The 19,182-nt window shown below is 40.8% G+C and overlaps 1 protein-coding gene across 1 annotated transcript in view; it reads right to left on the reverse strand.

Annotated features, from left to right (window-relative positions):
• Nucleotides 1-8,622, reverse strand: part of nek11 (NIMA-related kinase 11) — a 41,826-nt gene extending 33,204 nt beyond the window's left edge. Inside the window, exons 1-2 of the mRNA XM_070911953.1 lie at nucleotides 8,465-8,622; nucleotides 235-400 (exon numbers count right to left, since the gene is read on the reverse strand). Of these exons, the coding sequence (XP_070768054.1) occupies nucleotides 235-400; nucleotides 8,465-8,622 (324 nt within the window). The remainder of the gene's footprint in view (nucleotides 1-234; nucleotides 401-8,464) is intronic.
• Nucleotides 8,623-19,182: the final 10,560 nt, after the last annotated feature.

A 19,182-nucleotide genomic window follows, 5' to 3' on the forward strand; every position in this document is an offset into this window, starting at 1 on the left:
ACAGGTGATGAGATATCACACTGGAGTCAGTTAGCGTGGCTTTGCGACTTTTTGTTTCTATTTCATTTCCTTGTTTTTTTGTGTTCAAACCAAATTAAACACAGATGAATTAAAAAATGGGTTTTGTAGAAACATTTTCCTCAAAGCATCGTTAGTGAAACTCAAGAGTAGCCGAAACATTTCAAACAATCCCGAACAGGATGTCAGGTCAGCTGATCCTCAGCGTGGTGTTACCTGGCAGAACTCTGTGACGATGCAGAAGGCGTCTCTCTCCAGGAAGCTGTGGTAGAACGTGAGGATGGCCGGGTGGTGCAGCTGAGACAGCAGGTGGGCCTCCTGTGTCGCTCGGACCGTCTCGTCAGGTCGAAGGTCGCCCAGAGGAATCTGCTTCAACACCTTCCTGGAGGAGACAGAGGTCAGAGGTCAAAGAGAGAGGAGACCAGCGGAGGTGCTTCTGTCTATCACTTCCAACCTGGTTTTATTGAGTTCTTAATATCTTAAGTTAATCTGAAAAATATTAAAGTCTGCACAGCAGAAACAGTCCTTCAGTCAGAGCGTCAGGGATTCAATTCAAGAGGAAAGTACTTATAATAAATGAGGAATCCTTGTGTTTCTATGGAGCTCGTCCTTCACAGAAATCCTCTGGAAACCTGCTTATAAACTTCACAAAACTACTAAAACCTGAAAGTAGCACAAAATTACAGGAAAAGTTCAATGAAATTATTAGGAAATTATAGACCTGTAAGGAGGAAAGTGTTGTTCCTTGTTGAACGTGGCAGATTCTCAGTACAGACGTTTGTGGACAAGCTAAGAGTCTACAGCCATGCTGATGCGCTGATGCTGTGAGGCTAAATGCTAACATCAGCACGCTAACATGCTCACAATGACAATGTTAACATATATTGTTTAACGTGTTCACCATCCTAAATTAGTGTGTCAGCATGCTAACATTTGGTTATTAGCACTAAACACAAAATACAGTTGAGCCTGATGAGTGTCATTAGTTTTGTGTTGAATTGATATATATTGTGACCTGATGGTGGCGCTACAGTCAGGAGTATATTTCACACAAACAAATGTGAAAAATCACTGCAGGTTTCAGCGTCTCTGAACCATCGAGCAGCTTGGATCAGTCTCACATCCAGACTGCTAATGTTAGCACGATGCTAGGAGAAGGATAATGGAGCAGTGTGGGTATCAAACCCCCCCCACCTCCTCCTGAGGGAGTTAATCAGCTGCTCCTCGCCGAGCGCTCCGTCTCTTCTGCTCTTGTTAAATTGGTGAGCAGGTCAGCAGGTGAACTGGAGGCTTTGGTTTATTAGCACAGCGCACAGAAACCGAGGACCAGAGTGCAGCTGAAATATAAGCGGTCCTGTTCAATGAGTCGTCCTTCTGTCTCAAACACATCCTGTGCTCACTTTGTGTTTTAGGTACACAGTGTCTTGAAGGTTTGAAGAGCATACGTTACATTTCCCATAAAGGAAAGTGAAAAGGACATTTTCACCTGCTGAAAGCTGCTGGAAGCTGTTAGCCAACCTTTAGGTTTAGTTTAGCAGCTAAACCACTTTGGTTCAGTTTACACTTTCACAGCTAAAGTACGTCGGTTAAGGTTTGCTAACAGACCAGTTAGGAAGTCAAACAGTTCAGTTCAGTGACGTGAACATAAGGTTTGAACAGCATATAAGATAAATGAGTCTTTGACAGACAGAATGACACAAGCAGAGAAGTGTCTCTCCTGATGTTTAATCACCTGCAGATACCTGCAGTGCGCTGTGTGTCCGCTGGTCTGAAGTCAGTGTGAGGCGACACGTGCTTCTTTCATAAATACCGGTTCATGTGGGAAACGCTGTGTGCAGGTTTTAATGGAGGGCGTTGGTTTACAGCTGTTCAAGGCTGACGGGGTTGAAAATGTTCATTGGCTTCATGAGTCAAACCGAGGTCCCACTGTTGCCTCCTGAAGGAGCTACGTCTTCCTCCTCCTTCCCTCTGCTTGGTGGATCTCGGTGGTCAGGCTGACTCGCGTGTCCTGGTTTACATCTCAGAGCCGGAGCTCTTGACAGCCCAGCTTGTGTTTTTTCTTCTCGCAGATAAACTTTAATCAGAGTGTCACACTTCAAACAGGCTTTCACTTTAGTTGCATAGCAACAGAGTCGGCGCCCCCCCCCCCCCCCCCCCCCCCCGGCTCAGTAAAAAGCTTCACACCAAAACAAGAGAACTCTCTCAGTCGAGATCACAGTGAGGAGTGAATGAACTCAATGAAATGAATTTCTGGGTGCTGATTATAAATTCAGACTGGATTTCCCAGAAGCCTCTTGGCTCCAACGGAGACTCTGAGCTGCCGACGGACCTGAAACTTCCTCTTTGGACTCGTAGAACAACAGTTTCCCTCTTGTGTTGGCAGAGATCTTTGTACTTCTACTGCATCACGGCTCAGGGAAGTATTGTACTTTTACTGCAACACATCTGTCTGACAGCTTCAGTTACTGGTTACTTCCTGTCCACTGAAAACCACGTATCTCCATATATTAATGATGAACCACGTATCTCCATATATTAATGATGAACCACGTATCTCCAGATGTTAGTGATGAACTGAAGGATGAAGAGTTCCTTCATGTGTTGAGAACATCCTCCTCCTTCTCCTCCTTCAGCTAAATAAACTATTTAAACTCTCCTCAGATCAGCTGGAAAACACATCGTCACAAAGCTGGAAACTTTGTAGAGATACACTTACATACTGTTACTGTGATACTGACAGTACTTACATACTGTTACTGTGATACTGACAGTACTTAGGTACTTTCACTACAGGAGTATTTCACAGTGTGGTATTATTATTTTACTTGAGTAAAGGATCTGAATACTTCTTCCACCGCTGGAAGACATCTTGCTCTCAGTTGGAGTCTTGTCGTGTCCTCACCTGTTGCTCAGGTGAACATCAGTCTGATCTGAGAAACTGCTGCACGAAGTGAAATAAATGTGATAATCCGGGGGAAGAACACCCTGCACCTCTCTGAGCGGGCTGTCAGTCTGCGTTATCACAGCAGCAGCAGGAGGCTCACTCCCCCCTCTGACTCACACGTTTTAACATAACAATTAGACGATAACGGGGGAGAGGGGGGTGATGATGGAGGGGGGGTGAAGACGATTGTCTCGTGTGTCTCCCTGGGAGTCGATGGCGGCCCAGCGGCTCTGTGTTCTCTCCGTCTGTTGGCTGGTGGCCGTAGTTTAGTTCTTTTATTGGGGAGCAGATCTGCCTCGACGCTCCGCCTCCACGCTGAGCAGAAGATGCCAAACGGGAAGTGAATAAATCAGAGACCCCCCTCCACTTTTGACACAACATAAAGTTGGATGTGAGGGTGTCGGCGGGGGGCAGGTGGGCGAGAAAACGCAGCTAAGTTTCAGAGCTTTGAGCGCAGTGATGGATCACTCAGCAGCAGATCACAGCAGCTCACTGAGAGAAAACACACTCAGCCCATTGGTTCCTACTGAAGACATACGTCTCTAAAAACACCTCAAATATATACTTTCATGTTTAAAAGGGCACGTCCTAAAACACCTGATTACTGTAGTTGGGGACTATTTTCAGCGGCGGATGAATCCACATGTGGTGCTGTAGTGAGTATTTGGGGCAGCAGGACGGTGTGTGTGGGACTGAGTCCAGATCAACTGCAGTGTGTGAGTTTTATTATTAATAATAATAATAATAATAATAATAACAATAAGAACAATAAGAAGAAGAAGAAGAAGAAGAAGTATCAGGCTTGTAAAACTTCCTGAGAGGGTAGAAGTTATTTTTGAGTGTGTGTTGTCATTTAAAGTCAGCTGGAGAAACGCTAATGAGCATGTGCGGTGGGCCAAAGCTGGAGGGAATGTTGTAGGAGGGTTTTTTTTGCTTCTGCAGGAGCCGTCCTGGAGGCAGCCATCCTGTTGTCTTAACGGATCGATGACATGAATGTTTCATGAGTGAGGCTGAATATCTTTCTGTGATTTCAGTCCGACTGTCCGTGAGTGAGATGTCGATGAAACACCGTGTGTCTGGTGCCCCCTCACACCTACGAGCCGCGTGCAGACACCTGAAGTGTTGAGATAACTGCTGGTTGACGTCCTCCTGCCCCCTCCTTCACACAAGATCAGCCAACCCATGGAGCCAAAATGGCCGCCTGGCCGGAAGTGACCAATCAATTTCAGGTCAAGACACCAGAGCTGATTTTCTGACATATTTGGGCAAAAGCTGTCGGCCCGACTCGCCTGACGGGAAGCAAGGAACCTTAAAAAAGTTTTCCATCTGTCCCATAAAGGTCCCATTGAATCAGAAGATTCAGAACTGTGTTCGTTGACCGAAGCAAAACCTTTTAGCAAATCAACATTCTTGGTCCCAGAAGGCTTTGCAGCAGAAACTCCAGGTGCAAACAGATCCATCAGCTGGGTCACACAGCTGCTGCGACACTCGATAAACCTCTGAGGAATCATTTCACTCAGACAAGCTCATGTGTCTTCATTCAGAACACTCATAGTATTACATCTGTGTGTTGTTGTTGTTGTTGTTTGTTTGTGTTCTTTTCAGGACACAGTCAAGTGTTTTATAATCGAGGAAAACCAATGAACACGTGACACTGAACAGACGTGACAACATTAAAACCAAGAGTAAAAGAAGCTGCTGCCTCATGTTACACCGTCAGGAGAGAATAAAACAACGTTGTTGTTGTTGTTGTTGTTGTTGACGTCGACACGAAGCCGACTGAAATTAAAAAAGGGACTCACGTCTCAATAAGCGCGACAACAAACTTTCTCTATCGTACCTGAAACATTTCTGTATCACGAAGGCGGACGTGCGTCACTTGTCACATGTAAACTTTCAAAATGAGCTCAGATGTTGTAGAAATATTCGGGATTTCAGAATGATTCAGATAATATTACTGGATCATAATGATCGATGCATTAATGTGTTCATCAGTTTAATGCTGCAGCTGGTGAAGATACAGCTCGTTTTAATGACTTTATATTCTGCTGGGCAGTGACTTTCACTAAGGGATCAATAAAGTTTTATCTCAGCAGATCATGACATCATCGTCTCTTCTTTTCATTATATTTTGAATTATTCATCTGAATCTGAAAATAAAATAAATGTAGCGAAGTATAAAGTAGCAGAAAATGGAACTTCTCAAGCAAAAGTACAAATACCTCTAAATGTACTTTCCACCTGTGATCGAGCTGATTGGTTGGAAACATGATGTCTGACTTATTATCAGACAGGAAGTATCATCAGGACGCGTCAGCTGATCATTTCTACAGACGGAAACATCGATCAGCTGTTTGTCTTGAACCTCTCAGTGATTCTCAGGAGGAAAGTTTGTTTTCAGAGAGGAAGAGGAAGTCTCTTCCTCTCTGAGCGACACGTTTAATCACAAAGCTCCGTCTGCCGGTTTCAACGAACCGAGATGTGGACGGACGCGGCTCTTCTGTCACCATGGATACCGCATCCTGACATCCTGACATCCTGACATCCTGGGGGGGTCACGAGAAGAGAGAAGTTGTGAAGCTGCAGGTTCGTCTCTGACGAACAAGCGCTGACACATTGATCGGGGCACTGTGTCTAAATCTGGCAGCAGAGGAGAGACGGGGGGGGGGGGGGGGGGGGGGGGCAGGGGGGGGCAGGGGGGGGCTGTCAGATGGTGAAAGGGCAGAGATGACGACTCCAGACACCAACTCACCATCTGTTTTCTGACAACAGAGTCCAGTTCTCTCTGCACGTCCTGCTGCTAGACGGAGCGTCTCCTCCACCCTCATCCCTTCATCCTGCTGAACATCTACTCCTCCACCCTCATCCCTTCATCCTGCTGAACGTCTGCTCCTCCACCCTCATCCCTTCAACCTGCTGAACGTCTGCTCCTCCACCCTCATCCCTTCAACCTGCTGAACATCTGCTCCTCCACCCTCATCCCTTCATCCTGCTGAACATCTGCTCCTCCACCCTCATCCCTTCAACCTGCTGAACGTCTACTCCTCCACCCTCATCCCTTCAACCTGCTTAACGTCTACTCCTCCACCCTCATCCCTTCAACCTGCTGAACATCTGCTCCTCCACCCTCATCCCTTCATCCTGCTGAACGTCTGCTCCTCCACCCTCATCCCTTCATCCTGCTGAACATCTACTCCTCCACCCTCATCCCTTCAACCTGCTGAACGTCTACTCCTCCACCCTCATCCCTTCATCCTACTCCTCCACCCTCATCCCTTCATCCTGCTGTACGTCTACTCCTCCACCCTCATCCCTTCATCCTACTCCTCCACCCTCATCCCTTCATCCTGCTGAACATCTACTCCTCCACCCTCATCCTTTCATCCTGCTGAACGTCTACTCCTCCACCCTCATCCCTTCATCCTGCTGTACGTCTACTCCTCCACCTACTGCGTTTCTTTACTGTCCTCTACTGCGTTTTTTACTGTCTTCTACTGCGCTTCATTACTGTCCTCTACTGCGTTTCTGCATTTCTTTACTGTCTCCTACTGCCTTTCTTTACTGTCCTCTACTCCATTTCTTTACTGTCCTCTACTGCGTTTTTTACTGTCCTCTACTGCGTTTCTGCGTTTCTATACTGTCCTCTACTGCGTTTCTTTACTGTCCTCTACTGCGTTTCTGCATTTCTTTACTGTCTTCTACTGCCTTTCTTTACTGTCCTCTACTCCATTTCTTTACTGTCCTCTACTGCATTTTTGCGTTTCTTTACTGTCCTCTACTGCGTTTTTTACTGTCCTCTACTGCGCTTCTTTACTGACCTCTACTACATTTTTTACTGTCCTCTACTGCATTTCTTTACTGTCCTCTACTGCGTTTTTTACTGTCTTCTACTGCGCTTCATTACTGTCCTCTACTGCGTTTTTTACTGTCCTCTACAGCGTTTCTGTATTTCTTTACTGTCCTCTACTGTCTTTCTTTACTGTCCTCTACTGCGTTTCTGCATTTCTTTACTGTCCTCTACTGCATTTCTGCGTCTTTTACTGCCCTCTACTGCATTTGTACAGTGTTATTTCAGTGTATCAGATCCATAATTAATCAACATTTAGGTAAAAATGAGTATGTGACTGGACTTGTTTCAGCAGATAATCAATATTATAGGACTCTGATTGGGATCAACAGTGATGTCCTCTGTAACCTGCTTATAAATGGACGCACAGTGTCAGTCTGTAGTTTCAACTCTATCTCAATTTTATGGACGACCAAAAATGACATATTCATGAATAAATAAATAAATAAGCACCTAAATGAATATATAAATAAAAGCAAATATCAATATGCAATTGCAACATAAAAATATATATCGCCTCCCAGTTTTTAAATCACACTAAATTAAGAAGGAAAGGAACACTTCAAATTCAAAACAACATGTAGAGATACATGGTTTTCACTGGACAGGAAGGGGATGGGGAATATTTCCCTCGAGATTAAATGGAGTAGAAGTAGAAAGTAGCATTAAATGGAAATGAAGTGAAGTACTTGTGCTTAAGTACTCGAGTAAATGTACTTTGTGACTTTCCACCATCTGTCAGTGGACGCATCACAGAAGCTGAATAATTCTGAATCTGACTGATTCACTGAACTCAGATCAGCTGGAAGAGACAACCACAGGAACACACACTGATTATCAGTACGTGTGTGTGTGTGTGTGTGTGTGTGATTTACAGGCCGATGCTGCCATCTAGTGACACCGAGCAGAACTGCCTGAAGGTTCATGACCGTCAGTGGAGAAAACAGAAGTCCCCACGATGTCCTGACAGATCATAATAATACTTTCATTTGTTTATGTTCTCAGTTTATATTCGGACATTTTCAGTGTTTAGTAATGAAGCCACTTGCTGACGTCAGTAAAATTACATTTTAAAACCTTTACTGACATACATGTATGTCCAGAGAGAAAAGCAGCTGTAGCAGCAAGAAATGGCACTAACAAAAGTCACATTGACCTTTAACCTGTGTATACTAATAACAAGCTTTTTCATAATATGATCAAACTTTGCTACTTTAGCTGATAGCTTGTGTAGGCCTTGTGTTCTTACATATTGAGTTGTTGTTCTGGTGATGTGAACCACTTAGTTGGTCTTTTCACTTTCATAAATTTACAGTTTGTTCACATTTAGAAGAGCTGATTGCTGAATGAGCTACATTGTGTGGATGCTGGGAGATGAATATGAATTTTAAAGCGAGTACAAGTGACCGACAGTGTGCAGGATTCAGAGTTTTGATCCTTTCTGGTATGCAAGAACTTTCAACTGTCATTTGAAGTTTCAAATGACAAAAACGTATGAGCTTATTTCTTATCTAATACATACAGACAGACAGCAAATCAACCAGCAGCAGAAGCGAATCAGGCAAAATATCAGATCCACAAGGACGGACCAGAAACACAAATTGGATCCTGCAGGCAAAAACAGAAGATATGAACTAAAAAGTGAATCGACTCACAGCTCTTCTCCGTCTGTAGCTTTGGTGTCCTGAACCAGATAAACTGAGCCGAAACTTCCCCGGCCCAGACTCTGCAGGATGCTGTATCGCTTAGCAACCAGGCCGCCGCTGCCAGGGTGCGGCGCCTGGCCTGACTCCACCTCCTGAAACCTGAGCATCCTGTCAGCTCACCTGAGGACAGAGGACAGGTTCACTGTGAGCTTAGACTGATCCTGGATCCTCTGAGAGATGGTGACTCCTGCTACTCCTGCTACCAACACTACTACATTTACATTAATGTTTATTAATGTGAATTAAACCAACAAGTCATTTAATGTCATTTACAAAGGCTTAACAACGTGTTGTATTTATAAACTCATCATTTGTTTTTTTTATGCAAAATCTTAATCTGCAAAGTAACTGAAGCTGTCAGATAAATGTAGTGGAGTTAGACGTCAAATAAGGGTCAATGCATACATAACTTTAAATATACTGAAAAGTCTAAATAATAATAAAGATATATTTGTGCTACTCAACTCTTTATTTTGAAAAATGTTCATATTGAGCAAAATTAGAATTTATTTTGGAGGTATGGCCGGATACCAAAGGTTTTTATTTCCGGGAACTTGACGCTAGTTTCCGATAATGGAAACAAACAACATTTCAAACGGCTTTTATGGGTTCAGTCGTTCATTAAACAGGAAGTCACGGAAACAAGCCGGTAACCGGATGTTTACCCGCTGTTTTAGTCCGTTAATCAGCTCGTTGTTCGCTGTTTAAGTGACAAACAGGGACGGAATGTGTCCGTGTCCGATAATAGAGAAGAATTATTGCAGACACAGCGGGGGGAAGTTGCCGCATCGTCTCGCGATAACGAAGTTTAATGAGATTTGAAATGAACCCGTTTCTGTTCAATAAACAGGTGAGATCAGAGGTTAGTTGTGTTGTTTACCTGCAGCAGACTGGACCGACAACTTCCGTGTTTGATCCCGTTTCCATGGAGACTGAAGACGACCCACCCCTCCGTCACACACACACGCGCGCGCACGTGGCACGTGACCTAATTTCATACCAGACTCCTCTGTAAAAATAACAAATTAACTTTTGAACACACTGAAACACGTCATACTGCAGGTGATGTGAAGAAAATGAACTGTAGAAACGTTTTTACACTTCTAACAAGCAGTGGTGGAAACTCAAGTATTGTACTAAGTACAATTTTGAGGTACTTGTACTTTATTTGAGTATTTCCATTTCATGTTACTTTATACTTCTACTCCACTACATCTCAGAGGGAAATAATGAACTGCTGCTTCAAACTATTTCACCTTTAATTTGCAGGTTTACTCATAAACTAAAAATATAAGACTGCAGCTAACAATTATTGTCATTATTTATTAATCTGATAATTATTTGCATATGACTGATTTATCATCTAGTCAATAAAATGTCAAAAATATATATGTGACCCATCACAGTTTCCTGAAGCCTGAGGTGATGTCTTCAGATCCTTTTGAAAACCAACAGCCCAAAAAGATTCTGTTCTGGGGAGTTTTGCTTGAAAAAATAACGTCAAAACTTAAGACATCTAATTAAGACCTGTAAAACTTCCCTTCAGAGATATTACAGTAAACTTGGCCTCAAATTATGGCAAAATTTCATTTTCATAAATGTAAATGTACAAATAAAATAGAGATTATTCAGCTGTTCCACCCTCCTTAAATATAAAAGCTGTTCAAACCATTATTTGTGGTATACTGTGTTTCACAACTTTATTGACTTTCTTGTTTTTTAAACATTTTGTCTCTATATTACTGCTCTGTCTTCAAATTAAATGTGTCACGTGTTGTTTTGTCACTGAGGTTTGTTCCAGCAGGTGGCGACGTTTCCTCAGTTCAAACACCAGTAACAGTAACACCAGTAACTCCAGTAATAGTAACACCAGTAATACCAGTAACTCCAGTAACAGTAACTCCAGTAACTCCAGTAACAATAACACCAGTAACTCCAGTAACAGTAACTCCAGTAACTCCAGTAACAGTAACACCAGTAACTCCAGTGACAGTAACACCACCAACAGTAACACCAGTAACAGTAACTCCAGTAACAGTAACACCAGTAACTCCAGTAATACCAGTAACAACAGTAACTCCAGTAACTCCAGTAACAGTAACACCACTAACAGTAACACCAGTAACAGTAACACCAGTAACTCCAGTAACAGTAACACCAGTAACAGTAACACCAGTAACTCCAGTAACAGTAACTCCAGTAACAGTAACACCACTAACAGTAACACCAGTAACAGTAACACCAGTAACTCCAGTAACAGTAACACCAGTAACACCAGTAACAGTAACTCCAGTAACAGTAACACCACTAACAGTAACACCAGTAACAGTAACACCACTAACAGTAACTCCAGTAACAGTAACACCACAAACAGTAACACCAGTGACTCCAGTAACAGTAACACTAGTAACAGTAACACCAGCAACTCCAGTAACAGTAACACCAGTAACACCAGTAACAGTAACTCCAGTAACAGTAACACCACTAACAGGAACACCACTAACAGTAACTCCAGTAACAGTAACACCACAAACAGTAACACCAGTGACTCCAGTAACAGTAACACTAGTAACAGTAACACCAGCAACTCCAGTAACAGTAACACCAGTAACACCACTAACAGTAACTCCAGTAACAGTAACACCACTAACAGGAACACCACTAACAGTAACTCCAGTAACAGTAACACCACTAACAGTAACTCCAGTAACAGTAACACCACTAACAGTAAGACCAGTGACTCCAGTAACAGTAACACCACAAACAGTAACACCACTAACAGTAACTCCAGTAACAGTAACGCCACTAACAGTAACACCAGTGACTCCAGTAACAGTAACACCACTAACAGTAACACCAGTGACTCCAGTAACAGTAACACCACAAACAGTAACACCAGTGACTCCAGTAACAGTAACACCACAAACAGTAACACCAGTGACTCCAGTAACAGTAACACTAGTAACACTGTAACTGTAATAAACCAGAACGATGCTTTAATCACAGATAAAACAGCTCTGATCAGCTGCTGTTGAGACGGTCACATGGGTTGTTTTCTGCCCGGTTTAGGAATGAGGTCTTGTATCGGTTCCCTCCTGCTCCTTCGTTTCATATCAACAGTATAATAAAACCTGCTGTTGATGTTTGTGAACGTGGGAGCAGCAGACCATCAGCAGCAGCTGCTGAGTTCAGGAAACCAAGCGGCCTCAAGGGGGACGAGAGGCATTCGTGACTCATACTTCCCATCATGCCCTCCCCTCCTTCAGCCAAACAAATACACACACTTTCCTACCAGCCTGCAGAGCTGCTGTGTTCAGACTGAAGGGGTGTGTCACATCAGAGCCACAGCAGTGGACAATATCAGGACTTTGACCTTAAGATTATTTTCATTACTGACTGATCCATGTAATACTTCTACGACATCATTCAGTCTGTAAAATATCCAAAATATTTAATACCTAGTCTAAACTGTTTAGTCCAAAAACAGAGAAAGAGATTCAGTCCACGAAAATTAACTTTTTGCTGATTTCCTGCTCATTTAATCAGCTAATTGACTGCTAATACAGAGGAAACCAGACTGAGAGTCTGCAGCCATGCTAGCAGCTCTGTGAGGCTGCACTGTACACAGCGGTGCTTTGAGCTAAATGCTAACATGCTCACAATGACAATACTAAGGAGGTATATTGTTTACCAAGTTCACCATATCAGTTTGGAAAGATTTAAGAGGCAATATTACCAACCAAAAATCAATTTTAGACACTCGACACAAAGTAAAATAAACCTGATGAAACTACAGTGACTACAAAATAAGACGGACGGCGATACATCATGTTCGTCAACACTCACTGTAAACACAAGTGCTGGTGTTTGTTTCCATCAGCTGCTGCCACATGTATGTTCTCATGACCGACACAGAGTACTTCTGTTCACAAACAGGAACACTGAAACACATCCATCTGAGCTGATATTTAAAGACGTGTTCAGTTTCAAACAGGCCTTGTAGTCTCTAGCTGTAGCAGTAAAAAGTTTGGCACATGCAAAATGTAAATAGTGAACAAATTACTAGATATAGGGAATACACTCATTCCATCTTCCTACGATTAATTAATTAATTGTTAAACCTACTGTCGTTAAATTTCACACATTAAAGACACAAAAATCAAGATGTTTTAAGACAAAAACAAAAACAAATGTTAGAATATTTGAATTACCTGAAAAATCAGAGAACACACAACGTTGTTCGACTCTCGTCGTTCCTCCTGTGTGGTTCAAACATCTGTGATGGTGGATGCAGAATTAAATACCCTCTAAGTTATAATCATCTGCTGTAAAAGAGATGCTCCTTTTTTAAGAACTAATATTCAGTATGTAGATAGAAATGTTACCACATGGCGTTCCACAGGGAACCATCTTAGGACCCTTACTGTTTCTAATGTGTTTAAATGATTTACAGATTATATTTTATTATATTATATTATATAAGATGTTCCTGTATGCTGATGATGTAGCTTTGTTAGCAAGATCAAAATGTAAAGTTCAATCTGCATTATGGGTTACAAGCTACTTAGTTTTAGTTCATTTTATTTTATTTTTTTGTTTGTCCAGGTCTCGTGCCAGATTCATTGTGCTTTTTTTGAATATATCAAAAATACATTAGTATATATATTTAGACATGTGTGTTATGTGGATGTTGTTTTATGACAGAATTAAATCAAATCTTATTTAGCATTGTTTATATTTAGTACAAATTAGCAATTGAGACAGAATTGGTGCAATGAGCCTTTAATTTACAACATGCAACAGATCACAACTTGTAGTTTAAACACACTTTTAAAAAATGTAGAAAAACAACACAAGTCATGTGAGCTCTTTGTGATGAGAATTATAATACTGTGGACATCTTCTAAAGCAGAATAAAATCACTTCATTCTCCACCAGAACAAATCTTAAGACACACTTCGCCTTTATAATGTGGTTCCATTTTCTTCAGTTTCTTTCCTCACTGAAACCAAGTCGGCCCATTAGCTCGCAGATAGCAGGTTAATAGACATCATCTATACAACAGAACATTAAGGCACTTTGGAGAAAAACCTAAATAATCTAAACTATCAGGGTGTCTGAGTCCACTGGGCTCATCCGGCTTCAAGGACTAAACTGGTGTGTTTTCATGTTTTAGCTCATTAGCTACTAGCGCTGATCCACAACCGTGAATGCCCATCTCACATAACCCGGAAACAGAGACAGGTCTCTTCCATTAAAGTCAATACAAACTATTAAAACAATCCTGATTCTAAATGGTTTAATTGGATTTAATGGAGACCTTTCTCATCTAGCCACCAGACCATCTACCAGTATACTGTATCTCCCAGTGGACAAACAGCCTTACATCAGGCCACTTTGCATCAGTGATATTGGCATCATTAAGCATCAGAAAATACACACATGCAAAATAAATAATGTAAACAGTCTGGTTTCGTCTGGTCTGGAGCCAGAATGAAGCTTTGATCAAAGTTCGTCAGGTTATAATATTTTCTGAAAGGAGAAAAGTGGATGATGACGCTAATATAAACAGTTACAGCTCAGACTTTCTCTCATCAGCAGAGTTGGAATCTGCTTCTGAAAACATAAAAGGGCCAAACTCTGACAGATTCATTCTGGTTCCACACAAAACCTCCAGGCAGCAATATAAAACCCAGCTTTAGGGTCAAAAAATAAAGGATGCACCAATAAAAAATATCCAAATTCGATACCAAAACTAGATACTGGGCAGATACTGATGGAAAAACTTATATATCAAAAGTTACAGTAACAATAAAAATACAAAATCAAAACAGACTAAATCTCAAAAAATCTCAATTTGTTTTTGTCCAGTGATGCTAAACAAGTGCTTCAGGTCCTGATATTCAGTTTCATCATATTGGATTATTTAACTGTGGTCAGTTAAAATGGTATCTGCATTTAAGAAGTTTTATCAGTGCATCTATAATAGAAATAAAGCTTTCATATGTCAAACTGGTCCAGACCAAAAATAGCGTACAGTGAAGCAGCAAACACACAGCAAATGTGAATATCTTGGACCATCACAGAAACTTAAAAATAATATCAGAAAGTGAAACGCAGCAATGTTCTCATCTGTAGAAAACTGCTTTTGAATAGTTGTGACTGTAACAGGGTATTACATTGTTAGGACCCTGTACACTGTTAGGACCCCTATACACTGTTAGGACCCTACAAACTGTTAGGACCCCATACACTGTGTGATTCTGGGCCGTCTCAGTCAAGCGTTGACAATCGTGAGAGAGACATGGTGAAATGTAGTGACTGCTGCCATGACCAAGAGATCTTCACAGGTCCATTCAATACCTAGTAAACAAGACTGGACTCAGGACTCGTCTCCAAACTATTTTCAGTCTAATCCGGTTTTGTAAAGTTGTACTGCCAGCAGGCCGTGACTGGTACTCCAGCTGGGTTGTTGATCTGATCTATTGATGCCTTGCTGCCCTCTCGGAAATCTAGACTGTAAAATACGCAAAATACAGTGAGCTAGCAAGCTGTGCCGAAAGGACAATCCTGCTACCAAACTATCTGAAAAATAATGTGTGGAATATTTTGGCTTCAACCCCATTGATGGAAAACTTGTGGATAAGGTAACGCTGTTTGCCAACGTTGTAAAATACTGACGTTTAGGATTAGGTTATGTGGTCTGAGTTCAAATAAACATCGGAAAAATTACACAAATCATGCGCATTTGTTTGAACTTGATTTTTGAAAAAAGTGACAGTTCTTCTGTCAGATCAGGTCTCTTTTTTATTTTCAAAATTAATTGATGAACGTTGGGATCAGGTAGGTTTTCCATGCGTCCGTTTCATGGTAGAGGTCTAGATTTTTGTTCTACGTACATCAACACTACAATTCACCAGACATTCATCACACAATCTGACATACTTCAAAACTTATGTCGTACAGTTTGGCACAGGTAGCAACCAATATTTTATTATGCCGGTCCATGTCTCACGACCTGTTGGACCGCTGTCATCACACAGTGTGTAGGGGCTTTAAGGGATGCACCAGAAGTAAGACAATATTCTGTATTTTAATCCATTAGAATTTGTCCAGTAAACCTAAACTTCCACACGGTCATAGTCAAAGTGAAACATTCGATTTTAATCAAATTAGACATAAATCCTTCATTCTGTACTCTGAGCTGCTTCAGAGGAAATGTAAAGACACATTCAGTGCAAAATCTGAAGCATCACACTAAGATTTTTGGCATCTGATCAACAGTAAGGCAGTAATCTGAGGATTAATGTCTCTGACTGAAAGCAGAGTTTAGTTTCACATCATCAAGTGTTTTGTAGCAAGAAATGGCAGGAAGCTTTCCCACTAAATCACAAACCACACTCGCTGTCTTCCAGCACCCAGATTCAAGATATCACTTTTAATTCTACAAACATTTTTCAGACGCAGAAATGATCTGATTGGTTGAGTTAAACCTCAATTGGCTTCTTTGCAGAACTTTCCATAGGTTAGCTAACTGGTAAACTTGAATGGCATAAAAGAGCTCTGCCAGCTAACGTGCGGACTTCGATACCTACATGTTAAAATGACTAGCTGTTAGTTAGACGGTGCGTCAATAATGTTAATTCCATTAAAAGAAAATGAAGAGTAAAGGAAAAATTGCATTGCTAATGCTAATGCTAACACAGAATTAAAATTAGCAAAAGTAATTTTAATACACATTGCAGTGGCTCAAAGTTGTTTTACTGTGATGACTGTAGGGAGCAAACAAGCTAACATTAGCTGACTAGCTACTTTTCTTTCTTCAAGTACTGAAAGTTGGCATCAAATGTCTAGTCAGATTTAACAATCAATAATTATCAACAACATTATTGTTGACTTGTAACATTTCAGAACTCTGGCTTCTTTTGTTGGTACGTTTGTTTTGGTCTCAGTACCAGAACTCCAGAGTCGAATCGAAATATTTTAAACGATAACCAGCCGTAGTTTTGAAGGAATGATTATGTATTTAGTAAAGCTACCTCACATAGCTAACATGGTTAGCTCTGCACTTTAACACTTAACTTCAGTTGAATGTTCAGTCCATCAGAAATGTTTGTAGAACTAAAAGACAAACTTAGCCCATAACACAGATACTCTGGTCGAATAGAAAACTCCAGAGCTGGGGGCCACATGATGTGGAAATCTGTGCGCGCAGATTAATAAAATGTTTACACTCACTAAAGGAAAGCACAGATTAACAATCAGTCAGACAAATCGTGAACATACTACAACATGTAGAGAGAGAGTTCAGGCCAGGAGAGGTATTGAGACATATCTTGTGCTTAAGCCGTCAAACAGAATTGTACAATGGCTAACGTGTTGTGAGTCATTGTTTTCTATGAAGTACAGAATATCAGATATTTATAGTATTTTCATTATTTTGATGACACCAGTTATTATTCTGCGCTTTCAATTAGCTGCTATTAGAATTTAATTATTTTTACATTTGATTAATTTGTACATATGTTTTTTCAGTCCATTCTTATTAAAATCTGTATGTTTTAATGTTTTTCTGGCATACAGATTATTAATCTGTATGTTTGTTTATTAGTCCATGTATAGGTTTTATTAATCAGTACATACATTTTATTAACTCATTAACTCATTTATTAATCTGTACACACATTTTATTAATCCATGTGAATATTTTATCAATCTATGTGTACATGTTATTTATCTGTGTGTATATTGGGACTTTTGTTAATCCGTACGTACATTTATTAATCCATGCATCAATGTTTCTAATCAGTAAGAACATTTGATTTATCCGTGTGTATGTATTGATTATTAATATCTGTGTTTTATTATTCTCTTATTCATTTTATTATATGTTTTATTGATCTGTGTATGTTTTCTTAATATATGCGTTTACAAGTTTATTAATCCATGTAGACACATTTACACACCAGTCATTTTCTCTACCATGTGACCCCCTGGCATTATCACGTTATGTTTAGTGTGGACTCTCTTTTTTGGCATTCTTTAAAACTGCCACTGATGTGCTTTCAGAGTGCAAGAAATTCAGATTTTAAATTCAAATGATTACCAGTTAGTTTTTTAAAAGCACCGAGGACGGTTGTACAGCAGGTTGTGATGAAACTGTAATAAATGCTGCACAGAGTCCTTTGATACTGAAGTAAACAGCAAATTGATTTCCACAGCAGACAGTGTGGCTGTCCTCTGAACTGGGGGAGTTAATGTGATGCTTCATGGGAGTGACTGCCCCCCCCCCAGATGAAGGAAGGTTTAGTTAATGGTCATTTTACCATTAATATCTCAGATCAATGGCACATTCTTTTTAACACAGTAGTGAAATTACTGTTTGAAGGATATCGCTGGTGTTTTTCTGTACTTTTCGTTGTCAATCGAATCTCATGTGCAGAGCCAAACCAACAATGTGTTAGTCTGACTTCCTGTTTGTTGCTCCCAGCTCCGAGCCCATTGGTTCCAACTGACGACTTGAATCTTTAAAATATTGTGCAGACATAGTGCATTTGATGGGGACTATTTTCAGTGGTGGATTAATCCACATTCGGTGCTATAGTGAGTACTTCAGGCGTACTTGTTAGTAGATGAGTTCATTGTTGGTTTGGTTCTGCACATTGGATTTGTTGGCACTAACAAAGATACAGATTATCACCAGACTTATCTTTTAATTACAGAGATGCAGCACTTTTTCTTGGTTTTTGTGTTTGTTTGCATTGTTAGCATGCTAAAGTTTTTTCATTGTTTCAGTTCAGATAATAGTCTTAGCATGCTGTAGTTTTTTTTAGCACACATAAGTATTAGCCCCTGAGTAGTGTTTTAGCATGCTAACAAAGTCATTAGCATGCAAGTTATTTTCTGTAAAATATTAGCTTGTTAATGTTTGTTAGCACCCTCGAATGATGCACATTAATATTTAAGTGTGCTACCAAAAATTAGCATAGCAGGCTAACAGGGTTATACTGTGCATCATTTATCATTTAATTGCTGGGCATTTAAGAAAAGTGACTTTAAAAAGAGTTTAGTACATCCGTGGTCCAGACTGCTTTTACTGAGCTTGAGGAATTTTCACAGTAGAATAAAAAAAGTTGGAATGGATGAGACATTTGTTCACGAATCGAGCAAATCAAGCTAGGTTCTGTAAAGCACAGGGGAAAGGCGCGACTGTGGCTGCACTCAAGAACTTTTGAGATTTTGGAGGGAAATTGTCTGGATGTCTTTATGGCACACAACAGGAAGAGGGCGCTGTTCTTTTAAAGCAAACACAGCTTCAACTTTTCTAAAAAGCTGCTGGTGGAAGGAGGGAAAAACGTAAACAAAAATATCAACCTTTTCGGGGAGGGAACGTCAGGGTGGGAAGCAGCAAGGATGATGGGAAATGTAGTCGTGACAACAACATCAGGTGATTGTCCTGATTCTAACAACTGAGTTACTGATATATTGATGGTTAAAATGTGACACTGAGCACCTTTAACATGAACATGTGACTTTAGGGTCTGACGGGATTCGGTGATGAATGAGTAATACTGTTACTACTGTCCTTTCAGGTTTTACTGTGATGATCAGGGATATTTACGTTTCAGATTGTAGAAAATGACGACTGGTCCTGGATCAGCTGTTCC

The sequence above is a fragment of the Enoplosus armatus genome, chromosome 9 (genome assembly GCF_043641665.1).
Source record: "Enoplosus armatus isolate fEnoArm2 chromosome 9, fEnoArm2.hap1, whole genome shotgun sequence".
Lineage (NCBI taxonomy): Eukaryota > Metazoa > Chordata > Actinopteri > Centrarchiformes > Enoplosidae > Enoplosus > Enoplosus armatus.